This window comes from Sphaeramia orbicularis, chromosome 14 (assembly GCF_902148855.1).
Source record: "Sphaeramia orbicularis chromosome 14, fSphaOr1.1, whole genome shotgun sequence".
Lineage (NCBI taxonomy): Eukaryota > Metazoa > Chordata > Actinopteri > Kurtiformes > Apogonidae > Sphaeramia > Sphaeramia orbicularis.
In genome coordinates, this window is record NC_043970.1 from 36,571,567 (window position 1) to 36,598,373 (window position 26,807).

At 36.7% G+C, this 26,807-nt stretch overlaps 1 protein-coding gene across 1 annotated transcript in view; it reads right to left on the reverse strand.

The window, feature by feature from the left end:
- Positions 1 to 736: 736 nt before the first annotated feature.
- jam3b (junctional adhesion molecule 3b) overlaps positions 737 to 26,807 on the reverse strand; it is a 71,903-nt gene continuing 45,832 nt past the window's right edge. The window contains exons 3-10 of the mRNA XM_030153513.1: positions 14,221 to 14,289; positions 13,994 to 14,107; positions 13,753 to 13,905; positions 9,970 to 10,172; positions 6,721 to 6,820; positions 4,427 to 4,556; positions 4,268 to 4,322; positions 737 to 2,968 (exon numbers count right to left, since the gene is read on the reverse strand). Coding sequence (XP_030009373.1) covers positions 2,933 to 2,968; positions 4,268 to 4,322; positions 4,427 to 4,556; positions 6,721 to 6,820; positions 9,970 to 10,172; positions 13,753 to 13,905; positions 13,994 to 14,107; positions 14,221 to 14,289 — 860 coding nt within the window. The 3' untranslated portion in view covers positions 737 to 2,932. The remainder of the gene's footprint in view (positions 2,969 to 4,267; positions 4,323 to 4,426; positions 4,557 to 6,720; positions 6,821 to 9,969; positions 10,173 to 13,752; positions 13,906 to 13,993; positions 14,108 to 14,220; positions 14,290 to 26,807) is intronic.

Here is a 26,807-nt window from a genome sequence, read left to right on the forward strand (position 1 = left end):
TAAAATCTTTTTTCTTCTCCCATTTACTTATAATGAGCAAAATTTCAAATGTGTATAAAAAACATCAATTTTGTTTCATTTTACTTCAAACTTGGCACATATGTTGAAGCAACTGATATGATGACATCAGCACACACATCAGCTGGATCGATGCATAAATAAGCTACAATATGTGTGAGGGGCGGGGTTTGTTGCGCCTGCCACCATTTGTTATATAATTGTAGATGAAATATAGGCTGTAAGAGGTTCACTTTTACAACCCATTTAGTTCAGTTTTTTGTGTCTTTTAAGGCTGTGCTCATATTTTAAAAAAGAATGAGAAATAAATATGTATGTTCATTTCAACTCTGCAAAAACAACAATAATAAAGGTGGAATTAGACTTCTACAGGGTACTGTATCTCAGCTCATCCAGGCCTCCTGATGCAGAAAACACAAACACAGGGATGTGAAGCTCCGATCGCCGCTGCCTTGCAACATCTCACCACATGACAGACAGAACGGTGGAGTAAATGTACACCTACATGTAGCTACTGCACATGGATGTTGTTAAAAAAGATGGCGGCGGTCAACACTGCACAAACTCTGGTTTATAAAACGCTTCCGACTCCCTTGTCAGAACATTTTGTCGATTTCTAAAAGTAGCCGAGCAAGCGGTGGGTTTCACAATCAACCCCTCCCTCCCTTTACAAACCTCAGAGTCTGTTATAAACCAGAGCTCATGAAGCGTGTACACCTTTTTTTTTTCTTCTTTTTCTTTTGCCTAATAGTGCTATGTGTCTTTACCAAAAATAATTCCCACTATATTTAGGCACTAATATATTTCTATTTCTACTTCAACATGTCTACATATGCAAATCAATGAAGAAAAAAAAAAAAAAATCCAAAACAGAATCTATTTACAAATTTGCAGATATGTAAAGAAGGGAAGTGGAAGCTTTTGCGGTGAGGTCATTCCTCTCAAACGCCGTGCTCGTGGGTAAATGGATGCAACGTACGAAGCTTCCATCAGCAAAGTGGGACAGAGCGTATGGCCGTGGAGAAACTCATCTACTTTAAAGGCAAAAGGCACTTAAGAGGAATGAAATTTGGGCAAATGAAGAGGGTGAATGTATTCTATCTGGTGCTGCGTGACTTGTATCTTTTCTTTTTGGATATGCCGCTCCCGGTTCTGTGATGTTAAAGTTTGTAAAAAGACCGAGCGGTGTCCACAACTTCCTATGTGCAAATGTCAGGCTGATCGTCTCTACCACGGCTGATATACGGCAACATTTTAACACACAGATAAACATTCATAAGACCCAAACATGAGCAATTCTGATGCGTTTTAGGTGTTTCAATAATAACCTTACTCTTGCTCAGGTGTTATGAACGATCTCAAAATGTCACCTTTTCTATTCAGTCTTACAAATGGAAAGAGTTTCATATTGCCTCAAATAGGAAATCTTACATTTTTCACTACTTTACATAATCTTAAAAGGAAAAAAAAAAAAGTCTATATACAATCAGAACAACTGTTAACCCTCCAGACCCCTCGAAAACACAGCTGCATTTGACTCTTCACTGAAGCGTGAGCTCATTTCTCTCTTCGTCTGGAGGAATCAGAACAATATGAGCTTCAGCCTGAACGAAAATTAGTCAGCAATGAAATCTACTCTTATTAGTACAAGCGTTAGTAAAATGGGTTTGTAAACATTCTCGAATCAACCGGAACTGTGGCCTATTTGACTTGGAGTCTGTATGGTCGGTAGCTGTTAATTAATAATTACACCATTGCTTAAAAATGGAGATTCAGTAGTTTAAAAAAAAAAAAAAAAAAAAAAAGATGTGAGCGTTAAACAGAAAGCTCTGTTTTCTAATTTTTTTAAAAAATTCACAAAGAGGCTCGAGCTACTAAAAGTTTTACATACAGGAATTGTAGAAGCTCAGAAGCGAGTACCTTATTTTTTACGTTCCAACTAGTTCAGATCTGGAGGGTTAACTGACAAACCCTGTATTAATATTATTAATATAGTGTAATACTGAACGTACGTATGACAGCAAAACTCTATCCTGGACAGTAAATTCAATATATACAAGATTAACAGCAAGCATAGAAGGACACTTAAAATCAAGAAAACGCAGCACTGATTGTGTACAGTGTTTCACAGCATTTGACTGGCACTCTTCAAAGCCTCTTACTAAGACTATCTACAAACATTAACATGGAAGTCTCTCACGACATAAACCGGGTAATCCCACCGGAGAAATTAAATATGTAAGACCGCCGATCAAGAACCAGATCTTGATATGCTAATACAAGTCATTTTTCATTTGTCGAACCCCTTCTTTCTTTCCTTTGCAAAGGTGTAAATGCTCGCAGCTTCGACGCCGCAAAGTGGTTAAAGTGTTACACGTTTTTATCCACAACCAAATAAAAAAAAAAAAAAAGAAGAAGAAAAACACATGTTAGTATTTTACAAATATTTAAAAAAGTAAACCTTTATCTATAGGCATTTTAAAATATATTCCATCAAAAATAGTCTGACAAATTTCAACAGTAGAAAAGAAATGTTATACAAATGGCAAAAGGTCTGAAGGAAAATGTTTACAGTAGAAACGTGTCATGATAGGTTGACTCCACCTTTTCTACCTGACTTCATTAGTGTTAAAACCATTTAAAACCATGCAATAACTGTAAAGAAAGGACTCCATAATTTAGCAAAAAAAAAAAAATCATCAACAGATGGATCTCAGTCCCTATTTGTGTTGTTGGTGCATGTCGTCGTCCTGTGAAATCTTGTCACCTTTGGCAAACTTGAATAGTTGGATTTCAGCCATGCCGAGTGCTCAGAGCATGAACTGTGGCAGCTCCGTGGTCAGACAGCGTGGAGTGCAGTCGCACATGTCATGTCTTTCACTCAGCACGTCGCCCCTCGCCGTCCTCTCCCTTTTCAGATCACAAACGAGGACTTGTGTCGGAAATCGCCCTGCAAACAACAAACAACAGTCGTACATATTACACCTGTGTTTTCATTGAAATGCATGTATTTCCCTTCAACTCGGGGGTCAAACTCATTATTCAAATTCAAACTCAAATTCAGGGGTCACATTCAGCCCAGTATGATCTGAAGTGGGCCGGATCAGTAACACAGTACTAGTGAAAAAAGTTAAATTACATTATGAGAGTGTTTACATCTACAAAATTTCCTTTAAAATGTGGATAACATGAACAACCTGAAATTTCTTGAGAAAAATAAGTGCAATTTTGACAATATTACGCCTCGGTTTATCATTTACACATGTGCAATACAACTTAAAGATCACAGTGGATCTACAAATACACAAAAGCATATCGTAACAGGCAGAATATTGTTAAAATGACACTTGCGCCTTGGATTAAATATACAACTTTAAGCAGATCTGACTTTGACTGAACATAGAAGATGGTACTAATTCTCTTCCCTCAAGTTTTTATTTATTTTTTTTCTGTGCTACTCTCATGTTCATGGTTACCTTTTATACTTGAATATCCAAATAATAAATGTACATGTGCACGATTCGGCTCCTTTTTTTCTTTTTCCTTTGCATTATGATTATAAATACTACTTTGTGTGTATACATGTATATATGTATTAACGCATAATTGTCTTTTTCTTATTTCCTATCTGGCTATATGTACAAACTTGTTAATATCATTATTATTATCCATTTTTTACTCACTTATTTACTTCATTTATGTTACTCTTTTTTTCTCTTTCTTTTTCTTCCTTTCAGTGAGCATTATTGATACCCTTTTTTCTTAAAAAAAAAAAGAAAAAAAAGAAAACAGTGTACTTTGTACCATTGATGTCCTGTGTACTATCTTGTGAGACTGTTCTGAATAAAAAAAAAAAAAAAAAAAAAAAATTACACTTTCCTCTATTAAGACATTTCAAGTTGTTCATATTTGTTCAGATAATTTACATTTTGTGTGAAAGGATAGTTTGTAAATGTAAAACTTTTTTTTTTTTTTTTTATGGAAATTTCCTTTTTTATAATAAAACAAAGAGAAAAAATTGGAGTTGTACCTATTTATACGCTACTATGATTTTATGATTTTAAAACCATTGTCTGTTAAATTGTTCAGTGTAATTTTTGCATTTCACAAATTCATACCATGGGCTGGACTGGACCCTTTGACGGGCTGGTTTTGGTGCACGGGCCATATGTTTAACACCTGTGCTTTAACTGATTGATTTTTCGATGGTTAATTTATGATTTGCATATGGAGTCAGTCCTGTACAAACCTCATCATCTGTCCTGACGTAGTCCACCCCGTCTCCTTTAGTTGGAACTTTATAACTAAAAGACAAAAGGCAAACCACAGTTTTAGGGGTCATACATCAGTACAGGTAAAAATAGAGCCGTGAAAACTGTAAAAATTCAAGTATGTGGTGTTGTCTTACTTGTTCCCCGCCTGTTTTTGGCTGGAGAAGTATCCTCGCTTGTACGCACAGCAGATTCCCACTGTTATACACAAGAGCACGACCACCACCACCAGTACTCCCAGTATGATCCCCAGAAGATCAATGTCATCTGTGGAGTCGATGAAGACGTACAATGAACGGTTTAGTCCAGATGAGTGTTGTTGAGCAGGGCTTTGTCTGTCAGTGACAGTTAAATAAAGCTGTACTGATTTATAAGTGTATTTAGAGGTCACTTAGTTAATTTTATCATGCATTTTGCTTTTTTTTAGCTGAAGATCTGAAAAGAACACAAGGTTTCTCATTGTTAGTTTTATCTTCAGTGCAAATACACATCTTTATGCATGAGGGGGATTTTTGTCCCCCACATATTAGGAATGCAGATTGCAAAACTCTTGATATTTAAAATTATATTTTAGCCAATTTCTGTTTTTTTTTTTTTTTTGTGTTCGTTATTATTTATACAAATTTAACAAATAAATCTTCATTATAATTATATAAGACTTGGTATTTTACAGTTTTCAGTCTTTTCGTCACATCATGATCTATGAATGAACATAGATTAAAATGAATTTTTGAAAAACCTTTATAACACGAAGGGTAAATATCTGATACTGCCACTGGTGAACAGACATCTAATATGTTGATACTGATGTCTGGCCGATATATTTGTGCATCTCTATCATATGTAGGGCGAGGTCAAGGGTGTCATCGATGGACAGCCCATTACTTTTTGATTCATAACTTTTGAACCAGACAAATTTAAGACATATATTACACAAAATTGGAAAGGTCTAAATGCATACTCAAAGGGCAAAATTTGGTTTCAAATATTTTTAAATAAAAGATATCAAAAACTACTGCATCACAGATGGACAAAAAAATTAACATCTATTTTTTGCAAGAATTAAAGCTCTCAAAAATGAAGTTCCTGTGACATTTTCATCCTAAAATCTATTCAGTGTTTACCTTAAACCCTCTAGTTTACAACCTAATAATTAGTTAGAAGAAAAAAATATTGTATCATACCTAAATAATAAGAGTTTTGACAAATGGCAGCGTCACAGATGGACAACAAAAGTAAATATCAAATTAAACATTTTTTATTTCAATGATCAATATCATATACATTTGTATACAATATTTACAACATACAAATAATATTAACATTATATTCAAATGTATTTTGCATAGATATATACATTTATTAATTTTAAACAGTGTGTACTTAGAATATGACATAAATAATATAATAGTCAAATATCAATGTATTTGGAATAAATTTTGTTTATTTACGAGAGTTTATAAAATGAACCCAGAATGACGGCAGAAAATTTTGTCACTTTCCAAACATTCACACTCATAAAACTCCTCAAATTTTTTTTCGTTTCAAAATACATTTTCCTGAAAATATAAGTAATTATCTAGCCAAAAATATAAGTTTGGTGTAGATTATTGTAATTATTATTTTTTGACCAGAGTTAACCTTCCCTTGACTTCACCCTATAGCTATATTTTTCAAGCTGCTGTTTATATCATGAGACCTTTATATGAATATTAGAAAGCAAAGAAGCCACATTTTATTTTCACGTAAAAGCTTTTGTACTTGTTTGAAGGGGGTTTATATATTTTTGTACGTAAATATATTACGTCTGGCTGTATATAAATTTAATGAAGGTCTAGTTCTTGGGGTGGGGTGGGTAGGAGGGCAGTTGGATAGGAACTGGATACAACAGTTTCATGTTCAAGTTGTACGGTTCTTGTACATTTTAAAATTTAAAATAAAAAAGACCTTGATAAAAAAAAAAAAAAAAAGGTTTAGTGCAACAAATAAAGGCATCGACCGGTCATTTATGTGAAAGTGAAAGTAATGTGAAATGAACAACATGAGGAGCAGCATCACAAAACCTAAAATCAGGACAGTGAGGAGTTTCTACAGCATATATGTTATTATTTATTTATTTAAGAATTTTTGCAGTTCTGAGCCTTTTTGATAAGATTAAAAAAAAGTTTATTGTTGGAACAACGAGCCCTCAGTTAATGGCAAACAACACAAAAAACACTAAAATAAACGTCTAAAACACTGCAACCTTCAGGTATTTTATTACATATTAATTGTCCTTAAGTCTTAATTGTCCAAATCATTATTAAATTAGAAGAACAGAAAGGTGATGTGTGTCTAAATAGTCTTCATCATGGTATCTACAGTCTTCTGTTGTACTGATGAGTGGTGATGGTATTAATATAACATTCCCTGTAATGTGTGATTCACTTACAGACTTCCATCTTCTGCGGTGGACACTCAGCGTATCCTGCGTCGTTCCTGGCTCTGCAGTAATATTCACCTGCATCCTCTTTTCTAACCGCGATGAATTTCTGCAAAAAGGAAATTACACACATTATTAGTCATTCCCCCGAAAATACAGATGTTTCCTGTAATTTCTATTTTACTATCTTCCCCAATAATAAACAGTGCAAATAGACTGAACTACAGTCTTTTTTGGATAAAATCATGACCAGTGGCCCTTCAGTCATTACGAACACAGGTTAAAGTCATTTTCTGAGCCTTTATTTCAGTAAAAGTATTAACCCCACACTGTGAAAATACTCTAATACAGCTAAAGCTATCAGTAAAATGAGCTTAAAGTGTTCATTGTGCAGTAGAATTAATCATAAACACCAGATATCACAGTAAAACACCAACAGGGAAAATTTAAAGTTTAAGAATGAGCTGATTTTAGCTACTTTATATTAGAGATTGACTTGTAGTGAATAATATGAAAAATCACATGACGTATGAATGGTTTGTATGGATGTTTTGTGTTATTGTAAAAATATACAGAGGAAAATGTGTGTTAACAAAGCAAAGGAAGTGAATCTAGTTTGATTATTAGTTTGTAAAAAGGGGGTGGGAGTCAATAAGTTATACTTCTTCCCACTCCTTTTCAAGTGCAGAAAAATATGTATTTATTTATTTATTTTTTGACCATGTTGTATGAGTCTTTGTTATCTGATGATTCTATGTGCTCGAAATAAAACTACTACTACATATGATCCAACTCCTGCTGAAATGTACTACTTTAACTCTATTAAAACAAAATCAAACTAATGAATACAGAAATAAATCTGTATCATGGAATTTCATGATCAAAACAACTTAACAATAAATGTCAGAATGAACATGAAACTGTGATCTGGAGAATTTTTTTTTTTTAATCTTTTGAGCTATTGATTATTTTCCCTCAAACCAACAAGCCTGATATTAACTATTGGCACCAACCTCAGCTGATACTGATAACACTGGTCTGCAATTTACTTCAAATGATCTGCTTCAGAGATAACATGTTAAATCTTACATTCTTTGATAAGATAAAATGAAAAACAAATGACCAACGTGCTGTGTGGCTCATGTTTTCAAGATATGAAGTGTGTGTTAGTGTGTGTTAGTGTTATTTACATACTCTAGGTTTATAGTAGATTTATGTTTTGCAGTTTCACATTTATCCCAATACTGTACCAAGAAAACTACAGCCAACCAGTAGTTTAGATCTAACTTTTGTTTATTAGTGATGAAATTTGGTAAAATTTCATGAATTTTATTCTCAAAGTATTTTTTTTAAATACTAGTGTAGTTGATAAAACATCCAACTGGCACTGATTATTTAATTTACATTTTATAAACAGTAGTTTAATCTTCAACAAGGCATCATATGCTGTAAAATCATCACAGATTAGATTAAGAAGGAGGAGAATTTTGTTAACCACTAAAGAAGCACATGAATATCATAATAGCAAATGCATCTGGAGATACATGGTTTTTACTGACAGGATAACAAATCTGAAGAACTAAAGACGAATACAGTGCAGTAAAAAGTACAAAAAACCCTACAATTTCTGGCTTAATATGGTTTTTCTTTTTTGACAAAGTTTTATTTTTCAAAATGTATCACTTGCCATCTAACTCGGCAGAGTTAATATTAAAAATAAATTCATAAATAACATCACAGAGTTAGAATTGCAAGCACTTTCAAGCACTTAACCCTTTATCGGGCAAGTGACTATTTTTGGTCATTTCCGCACACATTATAAGACAGTGACAGCAACAGTTCCAGTGAGAACAGTGAGTCAACCATCTCAGGTTTAATGTGGTCTACAGGGTCTGTAAGGTCCACCTCTGCATGAACAGTGAGTGTACCTGCTTTGTTAGGTACCATGAAGTAATGGTACTAATGTAAGGAATGATGTTCAAAGGGAGAATGTGGATGTGGACAGGGGTCTGGGTCAGCACTTATGTTGGTCTAATGTTCTAAAATACACGTTCTTTTCACCTTACATGTGTTTTTCTTGTATTTTTTTATATATACTTCTTGGATTTTTTTATTTTTTTGCCACTTACAGGTAAGGGACTAAATATGGTAACTTCATTGACCTTGATTTTCTACGTAAAAAAATACAAAATTAAAAAAATCACAAATTAAGTCTTGTTATTTCCTCCAATAACACACTAAGGTTGAAAATTTGAATTTCAGAGTATTTCTATGAGTGCCCTATAAAGCGCTTTTCAGACCTTGAAAGCACAACGCTGAAATTCAAGCATTTTCAAGGATTTCAAGCACCCATACAAACCCTGAGTGAAGTACAACTATGTCAGTTCAGTACTTGGACATCCCGCTCTTCCACTGAGATAAGATGTAGTGAAACATATAAATGGATATATATGCTGCGTAAAGGTCGAGTCCGTGTGGAGCTTTCAGGCTATCAGGCGATATCGAAAAGGCGACTGCGGTGAAGTATTATGGAAACCCTTTTAAACTCACATTAACCGTGGGTGGTCTACCACTCCCCGCAATGACATTCAGACTCCTTTTATAGTTTGTTCTCCTAGGAATGTGTTCATAATAACTGCACAGAAAATAAATAAAAAGGAAAACTGTGTCTTTCTCCAGGTCTGAGGAAGTGGGAGCTGTTTCCTTCCCAAATATTCACATCTAAACCGCTGGACAATCTCACAAATTCCACTCGACATTGGTTTGTGGGCATCATCTCCCCACGTGGGAGTAGCAGAGCGGAGTGATAACTATGTTTTGAGTGGAGAGTCTAAAAATAACCTGAGGAGATAAGTTGAGTAGAAAGAACATCCTCCAGTTCTTATGTTTACAGCTCCAACTATAAACATGAACGTGTTTGCTCCATTGGGCGCTAGAGTTTCACGTGAAGACAGATGCCGTGGAGCGCCGTCTTAGAGAACACTGTGGAGGTCGGCGGCGGAGCGTTCGAGGGCGAGTCGCTGAGCGCATCGGGCCGGAGCTGGAAAGCGAGCGAGGAATTGAGGAATGTGCAAACGAGGACAGCAGATTCCCCTCGTGGCTCAAGCCCTCTCGCGCCATCAACTGTCTCCCCAAAATATCTGCCCCCACCCCTGGGCGTCAGGCCACTGTCTACCCCCCCACCCCCACCCCCACCCGCCGCCCCGCCCTTGCCGCCCATGCATGTCCTTGTCCAAACACATGCACACAGATACTAACCAGAGTTCCTGTTTCTGCGCTGAGCGTGTACGAAGAGTTGAAGAACTTGAGGCTGGTCTTGGGGTCGTCGGGGATCTCCTCCCTGTTCTTGAACCACTGGTACTGAGACTTGGGGAAACCCTCGTCCTCCACACAGCTCAGCTCCGCCGACTTCCCAAAAGGCACCGATTTTGGGACGCTGCATTTTGGCACTACCGGCTTCACTGTGGTGACACAAAACATATGATCACAGTCAGCGCTCCGAGGCTTCACGGGCAGTTTTACTCTTGACCGTTTGTGTTCGATAAACATCAACAGGAAACCACTCTGTCACCATGCTGCTGGGCTTATGATTGACCATGACGCTTTAACCTATAAAGACTCAGTGGTACTTTTGTAGCAGTTCCCAAATTAATTTTTCTCGATATCTAACCTTTTCCTAAGTGATTTATCACCTTTTATTAGAATATCATCCTCTTTACTTTGAGTTTTTTCAGTGTAAATCATGAATGTTCCTTTATTTAATTCACTGCTCATGTAGATGTTCATTAAAGGTCAGAGCAAATTCAAAGGTTATTACATTGAAACAGAGAAAACTTAAGAAAAAAGTGACTTTTTCTGTCAAATATATCATTAACTGAACATAAACCAAGTGTCTCCATCCACTGTCATTGATCAAACTCCATGAGTTTTACTGGTGAATCAATGTTGTAGAAGATGACGGTGTTTCCATGTTCACTACAGAGCCTCTGAATGTCCAAATGGGTCATATCTGATGACCACAAAACTGCATTTAACACCAATTATTTACATGTATTAATAGGATTAGTGGATCAACAGCTATTAAACATTTTAAATCAGTGGTTGCTTTTGGACGCCAGTGGCTGTTTGGGTCTTTATGGGTTAAAAACACAATGTCACTCTGACCGTTCTGGTTTATTGAACTGACAGTACCGGATGGGTACATGATTTTTGGTCCGTGCCAAAAACCGCCACCAAAACACGCGGCGCTTGCTTTCTTTAGAACGGCAATTCAGAGCAGATGCAGTTTCAGAGCTTTCCTCTTATAGCCCAGAACACGCCTTTGCAGCTGGGCAGGTCTGGTCACAACGCATCCTCGTATGTATGCCAAAGGGTTGGAGCGACCTACAACACGGTTTCATCTTACAGCATCCAAACACCGGATCACTGAAGGGCTCTTTTCTGAGGGCACAATGATGGCTTGTTTTTTGATTTTCAACCTTTTGTGTGAAGATGAACTCCTACCATGTAGCGTCATATATTTGACTCTAACATAACACCAGTCAGTCAAAACTAACTCTTAAACAATAAGTTCATATGTAGGTAAACTGCCAATACAAAGATGTTTTGTTTTATTTGAACAAAATAAGTCAAAATGAATTAACAGAATTTCCAGGTGGCAAAAATATCAAACTACTCTACTCTACTCTACTCTACTCTACTCTACTCTACTCTACTCTACTCTACTCTACTCTACTATTGCCATACAATGTAGGCTGTTTAGTTGTTTTATTTTAGTTTTTTTCCACCATCACAGCTTGATTTATGAAGTCTGCTGGTGATGATTAAACTTCTTATGGTTATGGTTTAGGATCTGACAGCATTTTGAATTAGAGTTTAATACAGAAATTCTGCAAAGATATCATATAGCAGGGGTTCCCAAAGTGAGGTACATGTACCCCTAGGGGTACTTGGAAGAAGCCCAGGGGGTACTTGAAATTTTTTGGGGAAAATACATTAAATAAGTCCTCATGTCCTGATTACAAAATAAAAAATGAGAATTAATGTTGAAATATAAAAAACAATAAATACATTCATAAAATAAAATTGACACTCCTAAATCTTCTTTCATTTCAATATTTTTATGTTATTATTATTGTCTGTCATCTTGTTTAAGCTTTGGCAACATTTTAAGAACATTTCTATTTTATATTATTCGAGGTGAGTTTTTTTGAGTAATTAAGTAATTATTTTTTGTTGAACAAACAGTAAAGAGGAACGCTTCATGGACCTCCAGGCAGTAATGAAAAATAGTGAAAGAGGTGCTCTTTGGTGAAGGGACTGTCAATGTACAAAAAATACAAAAACCAAGGCACTCCCTTATAATTTTAAAATGCCTTTATTAATTATGGCATGTCTCCATGGACCTCACTGGTTTTTATTTTTTGTTGCGATTATTTTTTGTTGAAAGGTTCATTTATTCATTCATGACCATTTAATTTATTTTTCTTTGCAATGAAAGAGAGCACTTTTCAGTTTATATTTTGCACAAAATTTGCTTAAAAAGATTTGTTATTTTTAATAGATTCAAGTTAAATACATGATATTTGTTTACAAAGTTTTGAAAATAAAAACAGACCCCTTTGGGACAGGAACAAATATTGCCAAATTTTTTCAATCAAAATAGCTGAAGTGAGAGTTGGGGGTACTTGACTAAAAATATATATTTAAAAGAGTACTCCATTGTAAAACGTTTGAGAATCACTGCTATATAGCATGTCTTAAAATGTTGCCCTGACCTTAAATGAATAGCTTTTATAGAAAGGTGAAGTGCCCATTAGGATAAATATATAATTTTTTTAATATTACACAATATTACCTTACACATGACAGAAATTACATGTGAGAGACAAATAATTTTTGGATCCTGTTTGTATTATTCAGTCATTTACACATATGATGTTTGTCAACGTAAAAGATAATTTTACAAGTCAATAAAGTTATAGCTTGTTGGAAAACTGTTGAAGTATCAGACTGTGATAATATGTAAATATAAAGACTGATCTGTTCAGAGTCTCCAGATGTCTCTGTAGCTTCAACACCTCTTTAATACTTTTTCACCTCCCTCTTGAAAAACAAGCCAAAATAATAACAGTTTTGGTGTTAGTGACGTGTGTCATACGTGACAACAGATGCAGTCCACTGAGCTGTTTCACACTAAACTAATGCGTTCTTTACTATCGTGACAAACTGTGAGTTTCTTGACTTGTGAAATTATATCATCACATCATATGTGTAAATGGAATATTCCGCTTGTGTGTGTGTGTGTGTGTGTGTGTGTGGGCGTGAATGGTGTAAGATTAATGTAAATAATTAAAATTGTAAAGTAATGTAGAGGAGACCCCTGGAAAAATAGCCACTGATTTTTCAGTTGCTAATGGGGATCTTAATGAATAAAATGAAATGAAATGAAATAAAATGAGATGAAAAGACAGGATCAAAAAATTACTTGTCTCTTGCCATTGACAGTCGTTCATATTTTTTTTTTCCAGGTTAACAGGGGTAATGGGACTTTCGCTCTATTTTGTCTAAATGTAAAAACCTACAGGACCCAGGATGCAAACTACAGGTTATGGGGGAAAATCCTAAATTTTCTGAACCTCCCCCTGCCTTTTCAGGAACATTAAAACAGGACATGATCCTTGAATGCACACAGTTGCCCATACAGTTGGAATAATTTAGTTTTCAGACACACTCCCCTTTTTACTCCTATTTATACACATTAGTAATGACATCTGATCAGGTGCAATGATTACATACTGAGTCCTAGTTACACTTTATCTTTCAAGAATAAATCACATTATCACAATCATTTCATGACAAGAGGTAAAACCATTTAATTCCAACTTTATGAGTAAGAGTGAAGGTATAATTTCATTCCAACTAAATCAAGGCAGTGGTATGTGTCCAAATGTAAAGCAGACATCATTACATAAAGTTAATCTGTAATCTTCTTTCATAGAAACATCATCTCTGTGACCGTTGACGGTTAATTCAACTCACCTCTTACAACAAGGTCAATCACAATCTCATCGAAGGACTTCTGGTCATCGGGGGCGGTGACCTCGCAGCGGTATTTCGCCGTATCCGATCTCGTTGCGTTGGTTATCACTAATGTGGCGGGTTCTCTGATCATCGCCCTGTTCTCCAAATCACCTGATGGAACAAACACATTTCCAACGATAATGTTAATAAATTCATCAACCCCGTACTCTCAAACTTTCTGTGTGTGGAATTACTTTACCTGACACTTTCTTGTCGAAGAACACATAGCTCGGCCCCTCGTTTTTTATCTTCTTCCACTCAATTCTGGGATTGGTCGTGGAAATGGACTCAATCAAACATGATAATTCAATTTCTGCAGGATGGAAAAACAGGAAGTAAGACGATAGCAGGAAATTAATTCAAGATGGATGTGGAACGGCTGGTTTAAAGTCATGCAAAGGACGGTATTCATTTATCAGCACTTACTGTCAAACTCATCGGTCCATGGGGAGTCATTGTTTGTTCTCAGTACCACTGCTAACACGCTAAAGTAGCCTGGAAAACAAAAAGACAGGAGGTCATGCAACATGAGAGCATGATATTTCCTGAAACAGTGATGATCTCATGCTATAATGCACCAAACCAGCTGACGTCCACTCATGTGCTGCGCTTGTTTTAACACCCTCCTTGGGGATGTTTGTAACTCATCGCTAATTCACAATTCCACAATTAAAGAAAATGTCATTTGAACATCAGAATCCATCAATGTCATGTCGTTTTGCATTAGACAGATGATGTAGCTCTTTGCTCTTTGGCCTTGTTCTATAATCATGTATCTTCCATTTTTAGTTGTTGGTCAAACCATTGTGTGTGTGTATGTGTTAAGGGTGGGGGTGCTGTTTCTATGCACAGTGGATAATTGCGCAGGGAGGCATGTGCCCTTTTCAGGGCAAGCTCACCATGCCAGTAGTTCAACCGCCTGCCCAGCCCTCTCCTCTCTCTCCCTCTCTCTGTTTCCCATGTGGGACTAATGCTGCAAAAGCACCCCGGAAAGATCTGTGTTGGTATGTGGTGGAGGGATAGGGCCTTGGGAGGGGGCACTGCTGAATCATCCTGACAGCCCATGGTCCACAACACAAAGTCACTTCCACATGAATGTTAACTAGAGTAAGAGACACGCTCATGAACACTCTGCACAGACGCAAATTAATGCTATGGCCCTAAGATGCATTCACAGACTGTATGGAATAACAACAACTCTATCTGAATAATCCTAATCTGATTTATACGCTTCTATCTCACACGTTGCTGTCCTGGATTTTTCGGAACGTAGACGCTGCTCACACATGGCTTTGAGTATCACACGACATGTAAGCCGTCGGAATCAGAAACCGGGTCCGTGTCACAGTGTTATGTACGTATTAGATCTTTTACGGAGGGCGTCGGTGCTCTGTGTGTGATACAGTGGTTTTTTTCAATCTATTTTGTGAAAAACTTCTGCAAGAAAATCAACACTTTTCAATAGAAACACATATGAATAAATGAATGAATGAATTTTTATTATTGTGTCCTGCTTACATGGGCTTATAAGACACCAAAAATATAAACCAAAGACAAAATACCTGACAAACGGCACAATAGATATAAAAAAGACAATGTACCAACCTATCTAAACAAACACATCTGCCACTTTTTCCAGGCTTTACTAACAAATAATGCTAATTTATATACATTTGAACTAAACAACCATTTCATCTTGTCATCATCAGTGCTCTAGAACATATGAGGATTTCAGATAAACAGCTCATTAAACAAAGAGGCTCTCAGTTCATCATATAGAGGACAATACAAAAGAAAAATGGGATTCATTTTCCACTTCCCTCAAATCACACAGTCCACAAAGTCTATTTTCTTTTGGGATTTGGGTAAATCTCCCAGTTTCTAAGGCCAAGGGAAGGATTCCTGTACGCAACTGAGCAATTAGGGACCTTTGATTCCTGGTCAAATTTGCGCTGACATAAAACTGTTTTATATGTGTTTTTCAGTTGAATGTATGTCCGCAGCTTCAGTTTAACCAGGATCCCATTCACCCATTTTTCATCAAAATCAGACATTAGGTTAGCTCTGATCTTGTTAATGCTACATGAAAGGCTGTTGTGGAATATATATTGAAGTTGTGCTTCTGCAAAGACAGCTCTGACCTCTGCCGCCCAAGGGGACCTTGTCCTCCTCCAGCAAAATACTTTTTTGGTTATTCAATTATCCGGCATATTAATAATTCCATTCCATAATACAACAATTTCACATTTTCTTTGAATTGAACCAGGAGCCCAGCCCATGTCTCCCTACACTGCCAAAACTGGAACAAACTTATGAACCCCAAGGAAGTAGCAGATAGCTCTGTTTTCAACAGCGTCTAAAGTCATTATTATTATTGCCATATTTTTGTAAAAGCTGATGCAGATAATAAAGAAATTATATAATATACTTATACTGGGAATATACTGAATTTAGTACATGTGGGAAAAGTCATTTTAGTTGGAGGTTTTAAGGCAAGAAAATCAACACTTTTCAATAGAAACACATAATTTCCATCATTGTTATGTCCATATTTTTGTAAAAGCTGTAAAGAAATGATATGATATGCTTATAAAAGGAATATACTGAATCTAGTACATATGGGAAATGTCAGTTTAGTTCATTCTGACTGCTTTCAAATTGATTATTTCTTCTTCAGTGGTGTCCAAAAGTGCAGCATCTAAACCTTAAAATTGTAGAGAAAACTGTAATATGAAGTTGTAAAACGTGACAGATACTGAGAATAAATATTTAACACAATTGAAGATATTGCATAATTGCCTTACGGTGATTATTTTGCATAATTTTGGTAATAATTTCCATTCACTTGCGTAAAAACAGCTGGATGAAACTAATAAATATGTCATGTCACCCATTCATTGTCTTGTGCTCTAATATTTTCATCTCTCCCATGGTCAGTAATTTCTTTGTATGTAAGTTATGTCAGAGCTGCCACTGCAATCTTTCAGAATCAGACACAGAAATACTTTTTTTTAACATGTTTCAGCATTAAAAGCCAATAAATGTGCAAGTTTTCTCCATTATAAGACTCAGAGGCAACACCTAAAATGAAGGAGAAGACACAGAGGTTGTCTGTTCCTCTCATAAAGTCGATTTGTGAGCTGACATTTAGTCTTAGCGTTCCACAAACCTGTAGAGAAAACAGATTAGGTTCACTCATTACCAGGCTGATGCTGTAAGAATTAAACAAAAAAACAAAAAAACCCCACAGTCTTTATGATGGATACTGATGAAGATGTTGGTGATGTCAAAGGGGTCACATCTGAATACACCCTGTTTGGTAAAAAGATAACACATGGAATAAGATTTGTTTATATTTCTTTGCTTTTTTGGGATTCTGGAAAGCTTAATTTGGCAGATACTGTGACAATGTGGGTCAGCAAAGCCGTCTAGACTAATCTGAGGAGCAACTGTATCTCTACATCTAGACCGGCGCCGTTCAATTGGCAGAGTGTGCCCTGACATTGTTTTTTTTGGTGGTTTTCTTTTGCAAAGAAATCACTCTTCATGCCCTGAGCTACTTCAGTTCAAAATGTTGAGAAGGTTTTAATAAAAGTCAGACTTTTTCAGAGCTTTACACTTTAATCCAGAGTTAAAAACACTTGATTAACCAAATAAACAGTTCCAGTACTGTTTTATGACGATAACTAGTTATCTTTAACCTTCTGAATACATTTTACTGGTCTGGTAAAAAAGTTTTCAGACACTTAAAATTTTGCATGATCTCAGAAATTATCATGAAATATTTGCAGATTAATCATTTTTGTGTTTCAAAAAGTGTGGCTGCATCAGACATACAAACAAATGCACATGATTTTGTTTTTGGTTTGTTGTTAACAAGAAAAAAATAAAACTAAATTCTGGACGGTTTCAACATGTCATGTCCTGGATGTCTTTCAAGGGGTATTATTCCTGAAACATCCAGTTTTGACGTTGGTGGAACAGAATGGAGCATGAAGGGAGCATGTAGGTTTAGAGAATGGAACAACACTGGGCAGAGTTCTATGACTTAAGGTGATTCTTCATGCAGGAAATCACAAATGCATGGGGTGTCCAAAAACACTTTTTTCCCACCACTGTACATCACATATCCTCCTGAAACCCAGGACAGTAAAAGTTTTGGCTTTTTTACATTAAATAATTGTCTTGATTAGAAACTGCAGACTGCAACAGCTTTTTCAGATACATTTATTTATTTATCAAACGGCCTTTGCAGTAGACAGTGTTTTGTTTTTTTTTTGTTGGGGTTTTTTTTTCAAGAAAAAGCTGTGAAACTGTTTGGCCCTACAGAGGACAAAAATGGATTGCTGGGTCTCAAGAGGATGTAGTACAAGTAGCAGCTCCGCAAAAGTACAACTTCCATGAAGCTGAATAAAAACCTCTGCAAAACAGTCTCAACATGTAAGTGCAGTGTTTTGCAGTCCACAGTCTATTTTCAGTGCTTATGTCATGTTGGAGGATATCATGACTACTTAATGTGCATTTGTAGATGTATCTTCCTACTAATTACCAGAAGTGTTGTGAGCCTCTCATTCAATGAGAAGAGCTCCAACAGGGATAGCCCGACCTCCACCAACTGTCATGTGGATGCACAGCAGCGTGTTAGGTCACCTGCTACAGCAGACAGACAGCGTAAGCTGATTAGCCCACGGTCCTTCAGGAGATCCTGACAAGACGACAGCTTGTTTTTAGCTGGTGTTGTCGGTAATTAAGCTGCACAGAGGTTAGAAGTAGGTCAGTAGTAGATCTAACATTTGGAGGATTGTCTTATTTATTCAGGCGGTTTGTTCTTGAAGGTTCAGGTTTTAGTACTGAGCATCTCTTGTGCAGCCATGTACACTATATTTGACATGAAATCCATGCAGTATTTATGACACCACATCAAACATGATGGTTGCATGACAACGGATGTACGTTTGTATCTATTATCAACACTGATGCAGCTAAACCAGTCTTGAAGCGAGTCCAGCTCCAGGGTACTGCTCTGTAGCCGACCCTGACCTCTGACCTCTGTGTGAAGGGCAAAAAAATCCCCATAGCCATCAGGAACTTTGTATTATCACATCTGAATCTACTCGTATGGAAATATTTCAACATTATAACAGACGACAACAAAGCTTTTGCAAGTGTTAAAATTGCATCTGACTGAGCCACTGAAACTTGAGTCCCATGTGGACCAGGTTCAGTCAAATAGAGGCGTCCCTAACTAACTAACTATGGCAGCCAGAAAAGTTTTTTTTCTCCGAATTGTGTAGGATGGATGCGATCTGCACTTTTCTTCAGAAACGTGACAATCAAAACAGCGCCGGTTCCTGTCAAAGCCTGTTACCATTTCCTGCCTCTTCGCTGTGAAAAAGCACACACATTTCTGGCAGAATTAAAGGCTACGCGCAGAGAAGAAATGATTTTTCAACTTCTGCTGCTTCTGAGCTTCTTACGCTGCAGCTGTACAAATGTAGGCCGCCTTTTTATGTAAAGTCACTGAAAGGTTGGAATGTGTCTCAATCCGTGTTTACTCAATGGCAAAAAAACCTGCTCTTCAACAATGAAAAGTTTTGACTTGTAGAAATTTTACTTTCATGGCTCGTGACAAAAGCTGGTGTTTGATCGACATGTCAGCGCTAACTTCTGGGTTTGGGTTTCAGATGAACTGCATGTACTGTGTCACCAAATACCGACTCTATCTAGGCCAAGTATGCAAAGAGTCCAGAATACCAGAATGCCCTGTGTTGAAATAGAAGCTAAAGTTGACAGTAAATTATTTCGAGTGATTAATTTAGCTTTGTGACTTTCAATTAAATGCAGCATTCAGTTTCATGTCTGGTGTGAACAAGCTAATGCAGTTAGCCCTCCCGGTCCCTGTTGTCCTCCTTAAATCACGGAGAATTAGTGCAGATTAGGTGACTTAGGGTAAGTTCACAGTCCAAGCCTTAGTTCTCAACTCGGATTTATTGCTCTGATCTTTTTTTTTTGTTTGGCTGCGCATGTTATGTTTTTAATGTGGCTAATATAGGGTTCATGAACTGACCCACATGAAGAAAAGTACAGTAACAGAGATGCTAACCGAAGCACCGTGTCGTAGAGAAGTTAACATGGAGGTGTTCGCAGTTTTATGGAGAAGGTGATGTGCGGGAGAAATGGCAAATTCAAGTCAAATCCCTTCACTGAAACTGTTCAAAATTAGGTTTTAAAGAATCTGACTCGCATCTGATTCACATCTGAAGTCACATCCACATCTTAGTAGTGACAGCATTGCACAAATAATTGAATTTTTATATTTTAGGGCGCACCCCACTCTTTTGTACATAGTACTTGATTTATTTTATGCATTTTCTATGCTTAGAGTTATGTTTATTCCTTTATTTTAGTTTATGTCATGCGATGAAAAACTCCCTTGTACATGTACATTTATTCTTAATAAAAACTTTAAGAAAAGATGTCTTTCCATCCCCACCTCTCTCCACTTAAATTATACTGTGTTGAAAGGTTGTTATGACCCACTAACGCAAAACATATTACCTACTGAAGCTTTAACCTTAGGAGTCAGAGTGCATTTTGGCTGTTTATGAAAACTTTTGATTGAAACAATAAAGTACTGTGCAAAAGTCTAAAGCCGCCGTTTTCATTTGTTGTTTTAGTAAAGTTCTTACGACCACACACATGCATTTGTCAGTCTCTGTGTTTCACTCCAACCTGGATATATGTGAAGTATGTTCAGAAGTAAAAACTAAAGTTTCAAGGAATAAACAGCTTCTATGAACCAAAGTAGTAGTATTTAGTGTGACCTCCCTTTGCACTTAACATGTCTTTACCTTTTTGTTCAGACAATATGAGATTTATTACATTAATTTTCTGATGTTTTATACCCAGTTTTACTCAACACATGTCAGATGTTTCTTATTATTTGTGCTGATTCTTGTCATGGGGTCAGAGGTCAAACTAAATAGTGACTTTAACCTATAAAACCCATTTAGTTACATTTTTTGTGTGTCTTTTAAGGCTGTGCACATATTTACCCCGCTGCCCAAAGGGGACGCAAGGGGTATTGTTCTTGGTTCAGTTTGTTTGTCTGTTTCTTTGTTTGTTTGTTAACACTCTAGCAGCAAAACTATTGGTTGAATTCATATCAAATTGGGTTTATAGATTGCCAGTGACCCAGAATAGATGTCATTACATTTTGGGAAAAGTCGGTAAAAGTCCAAATTTTCTATGAATGTTGAAAATCTTTTTTCCCCCCATTTACTTACAATGGACAAAATTTCAAATCACTATAAAAACAACAATTTTAACCCAATTTACTTAAGACATTGCAGAGATATAGAGATTAATTTTAGAGATCATCCTGCAAAGTATCTAAGGGATTGCTAGTTTTTGAATTTACTTATAGTGGTCGGAATTTCAAATGTCTATAAAAACATCCATTTTGTTTTAATTTAGTTCAAACTTGGCACATATATAATTATTATATTTAACAAATATTGAATATAGATGAAAGAGTTGATCAATACCAAAAAAAGTTACAATATGTGCAAGGGGCGGGGTTTGTTGTGCCTGGCACCATTGCATACTGCATCTAAAATAAAGAGAATAAGAAATAAATACAAATGATCATTTCAACTCTGCAGGAACAACTAAAGCCTAAAAACTGAAGACTTTTGCACAATACTGTACATATAGGAAACAGAAAAAAAAAGTGAACCAACACATAGTTGCAACTTTGAGGTGGATTTATTGGACTCCCTGGTTCATTAGAAATCCAATAGGCTCGTAAATATTTGAGCAATCCATTAAACAACTGCAGCATAGGCTGCATGGTTTTTATTTTTTCTGAGGCAACAGCAGCAGAAACAGCTGGACCGACCCGTAACGTATCTGCTGGAAGCTCAGGAAGTGCTGAGTGCGTGTTATGAGAGCGGTGTTTCCCATCTCTCCTCCAGTCCGACTGACACATCCTTCCCTGGTCGTGTCATACTCATCCTGCCTCTGATCTCGTCTCCTTGGATCTGAGGCTCTAAGGTCACGGCCTTGTCTCTGCTATTTTTCTATTTCATTCGTGTTATTTATTTATTTTTTTTGCTTCTCAATGCGGCTTATTAGCTCTTAAACTGTGCAGGTGCTCAGTGACCTAAATACGAACCGTTCCCTTTATTTCTTTATATTTTCCTTCGTGGATGGACACAGCTGTGTGAGATCTGACAAATCTGCATCAAAGTTTTTTTTTTTTAATCTTCCTTGCCTCCCCCCACCACACGGGCACACTGTTTTTTTTTTTTTCCTGTAATCTTAGTGTAATGCCCTCGTAAACCCCCTAGGTTTTACATCGCTGAATAATACAATAGGCACTCAGGAGCAGGGTATTTCTTGATGATTGCACCGTGTAATGAATCCCTCCTTCTTTCTGTTGTCCCCTTTGGGAAACCATTTGCTTCCTGTGCTGCTGTTCTGTGAATCCAGAGAGGTGAGGCCGCTATCATAAATAGAAAGGTTCAATTAAGCAACCTAGTGATATTCCCGGTGGAACAGCTCCACGTGCGCCGCCTGTTGAGAATATTCCCACGCCCCTTTCGGAAGCTCAGACATCAAAGTATACACTCTCGGTTTCCTTCGCCGTCAACCAGTTGCTGTTCTGAAACTCAAAGTGTTCGACTGAGCTGGATGTACTACCTTTCCCGGGGTAAACGAAGCAGTCATCTGGCTTCATTTCATTTATTCATTTATTGAATTATTTAGGAGCGGTTACATTTATACCATCCCCCTTGAGGAAGAGCGTTGCCTGTTCAATAAGTGCTTTCCCAGGTTCCCCGCAAGTGGCCGGTCGTCTCAGTAAAACACTCCGCCGTGTCACATTAACCACGGACAGCTCCAAGGTCCTGTCCTCCACATGATAGATATTTTTAACAGTTGATAAAAATGACAGCATCAGAAATTTATGTGTCAGATGTTCTGCGCTCCATTAAGGACGGTAAAGGTGCAGACGAGGCTTTAACACCTCCATGTGCATCCAAACACACGTGTAAAGGGCACTGGCACGGATAGGATAATATACGTGGAACATATTCGTGTAGCTAATGTTACATGAATAACGCGGCCTAGATAACTGTGATTCCCAGTCAGGCTTATGCTTGGGATTTATACGCAGGTAAACAAGGAAACTGAGGATGTAAACAACAACGCGGCAGGTGAGGAGTGGAAGCAGAAAGAAACTCTAATGATCGACTTTGTCCGTCAGAATCCGCGTGTTTCCACCTCCTCCGAATAGACGCCGGTACGTGTTCATCACCACATCAAAAGCTCAGCAGAGTCAACAGGAAAATACCGAGTACGCAAACAAACAGGTAATTAGCAATGGAAATCAGTCCGCTCTAGTTTGGAGACTTTTCACAGTAAAGCAAGTCCACAATGAGGATGAAATTAATTAAAGATACAGGTAAAATCTACAGTTTGCAAAGAAGAAAAAAAAACCAAAAACAACAAAACACCACTTCATTTTATTAGAAACTGGATTTTTCTCCTTTGTGTAATTTCTCTGGTGTAGTCATTAGAGTAGTTCATGTTCAGTCTTGTATATATTTTTAGGATGTTTTGTCAGCATAAAGACATTTTTCTTCTGCTGATTGAGATTAAAAGAATGGCTTTGTTTCTGGTTGTTTCAGTTATCAAGTACACGTCGTTGCACATAAAGCTGGAAGAAAATATTTTTACCTCTTCGTCTGAAATGATTATGATGATGTGATTTATTCTCTATAGATAAAGTGCAACTGGGACTCGGTATGAAATCACCACCAAGTCAAAAGTGATGACTGATGTGAATAAAAAGAGGAACGTGTCTAAAAAGAAAATTCCAACTTTAAGGGCAACAGTCATGTGACTTTACCAATTATTTCTGTGATCATGTGACTTTATATGGATCATGTGATACTTCCCCAAAAACAGAAGAAATCACTTAGATATGTCTTTAACAGCTGAAACATAAGAATATGTTACTATAATTACTGAACAAGTGAGAAATTAAAGTTTTGTTTGTTTTTTTTTCCACCCAGAAATATCTCAGTTTGCCAAAAATATTGTGTTACATTACTTGACCTTTATTGTTACTATCGAATAGGGCTGTGCAATACACCTAATTAATTCATTAACTACTGAAAAATATTAAGGTGAACAACATTCTAAATTGCATCCCGTTTATTTGTTGTAAAATAACATGTTTCAGTTGTCTATAAGTGTTTTTTTCTAAAATAAATAATGCATACTGACAGATTTCACATATACTGCTTTTATGATTCATATTTTACTTAATCTCACATACTGAGATTTCGACCCATAACATAAGATGTTGAAGTGGAAATTTGGTCTAAAAAATAATTTAACAACAAACCAATCAATGAAACCCCCCAAAAAAACAAAAAACGAAAACAAAACAAGAGAAATATATTTTGAAAAATGAATAACAGAGGAAAAACACAGCGACAAAATGTTAAATACAAGAAAAAAGTTGATTAATATTGATTTCTGATATTGCACATGTATGATATATTGGTCTGATGAATTTTTTTTTAAAATCTTGTTTAGTCTTGAGTTAAAACTCATGAATCATTAATAATAATGGAAAAAAAAAATCACTATGTAATATAACTATGTATATCTATAAAGTAAGCAACAGAAACATATTTATCTGTTATTGAAATTACAACAGTTTAAACCCTTTCATTTTGGGACTTTTATTATCTTTTATTCAGTTTTATTGGGTTTTATAACCAAATCATAATTTCACTGGTTAAACCTAACACTAAACCTAATTTTATTGGACTGAAAACAGCAACATAAATATAGCTTAGTATTATCTGACCTAATGCATTTTAATTCATCTGTGATTAAAACTTGTTGCCCATGTGAGTCATCTGGCATCTGCTTAAAGGGATTAATTAGTAGAGACTAAATAAAACAATTAAATGTCTTGGAATCCTCGAAAGCTCAGGGTTATGGTGTTGTCGGGTCCGTTTTAGAAGCCGATGTCCTTCACAGATCATGGTAAGAGGCCGCATCGTCTCCTTCGGGGTTTCACTGTTTAAGGAGCTCCTGCTGGGGTTCTTCTGCTTAGAGCACTTACAGCATCTTTTAAGGGGTGTAAATGTTTAAGTTCCGGGAAAAACTAGGTTATGGTTTTTGGCGCCGTGCACTTGACCGTTAAGTTTCAGGTCAGAATGCATCAAAGTTCAAAGTGAGCCTCGAGCTGAATGTGGCCGAGCCAGAACGGGGGAAAAAAATGAAAACCATGCCAACAGAGCTGAAGGTGCTTCAACGGCTGATGAGAGATTTAGGAAACTATGGCAGCTGCGTGTTAGACAAATATATCCTGGCTGCATAATAATACCATATTTAACTAGATTTGATTGGTTATACTGACTCTGATTGGTTTCCATGAATGTAACAGCAGCAAAAAGAAAGAAATTTACATTAAAAGCACCAGATTCCATTGGCAAAAACAGCAATTTAAAGGCCCAGAGTGTGAATTATGTTGTCAGTAGTGTATAATCATGTAAAAATGAGAACCACTGTGTTCTTGACACCTTCATATGACTTCCATCGACAGAGGAAGTGGATCCTCTTTAACTCAGTTGCCCATGTTTCTACAGGAGCAAAGAACACATCTAATTTTCTTCCTTTTTTCCATTTTTTCCCAAATGTTAAGGAGCCAACATCTACAATATTTGAGTTTTTTTTTTCCCCTTAACAGAAAAGTCCAGACCTGACAGAACGAACACTGGCTGTAATGAGGGACCAGTAGGGGTGCAACGGCACGCATCGTACTGTTGTACAATCATACCGAACGGCACACCCCTCACAGTTTGGTACGGGCATGTACCGCGATACAGCTCATTCGTCATTTTCAAATGACATTTCCAGACGACTCGTGTTTATATTAGAGCTTTGCAAGACAACTGACGTACAGAATTCTACTGTCATTGGTTGGAGCCGGACGTGGACTACAGCCCTTCTGCTTCCAACTACCCTTCTCAGTATTAACATTAGTATCCACATAAGTAAAACTTCCTCTGTCGTCGCCACGTTTGTTATTATTGACTTTCTTTTTCTTCTCAGAGAACTTTACTCTTCTTCATGGTATTTGGTCAATATGGTAATTAAGAGCAGTGTCCTCTGGTGGATTGATTAAGAAACGCTCAATCCAATGTACATGGAAGTATGAAGGCAGTGACGCATGACAACATTAGCAACGGACGTACCTATTAATGTATGTAAAGTAAATATAAATAAACCTTAAGGCTCTCCATCAGCTCCCAGTTACGTTTCGGTACACAGCCGGGCTCCAGCCGGTCTCTGCGTCTGAACCGTACCATGAACCGTGACTCAAGAACCGCAACACGTACCGAACCGTGGATAACCTGTACCATTGTACCTTTTTTTGTGGTATTCATTAGGTTGCAATCTTCAGCGTCACCACTAGATGCCTCTAAATTTCACACACTGAGTCTTTAACCTTTAACCTATGGCCTACTAATCTAACATTTCATTTTCAGTAGTCTGTTTATCAGTGTAATTATGATATTTTGCAGAACATCTTACATTAATGTAACCTAGTTGAGCTTATTTCTGTCATTTTTGTAGCAATACAGATGATTTTTCGCTTCTGTCAGCACTTAAGGGTTCAGTTTTAGTTCACTTTGACTCGTAAAGTTTGTGTAATCTATTGTTTTGCTGCTGTTGAAGAAATAATGATAACAACTGAAGTGCAGTGATTCTAATACACACATCATGTAGAGTTATGCTGACATGGAACTATTTTTGATTCAGTATAAAACTCCAATGTAGTAAATTAGGTAATTAACAGAAACACTGCAGGTGTTACATACAAGAAAATATGCATATGTTTGTTTTTTGGTCCAATTTTGGTCTGAAATAATGCAAGTAACACACATCATTATTTAATAAGTAACAGGCACATTATAGTATAGATA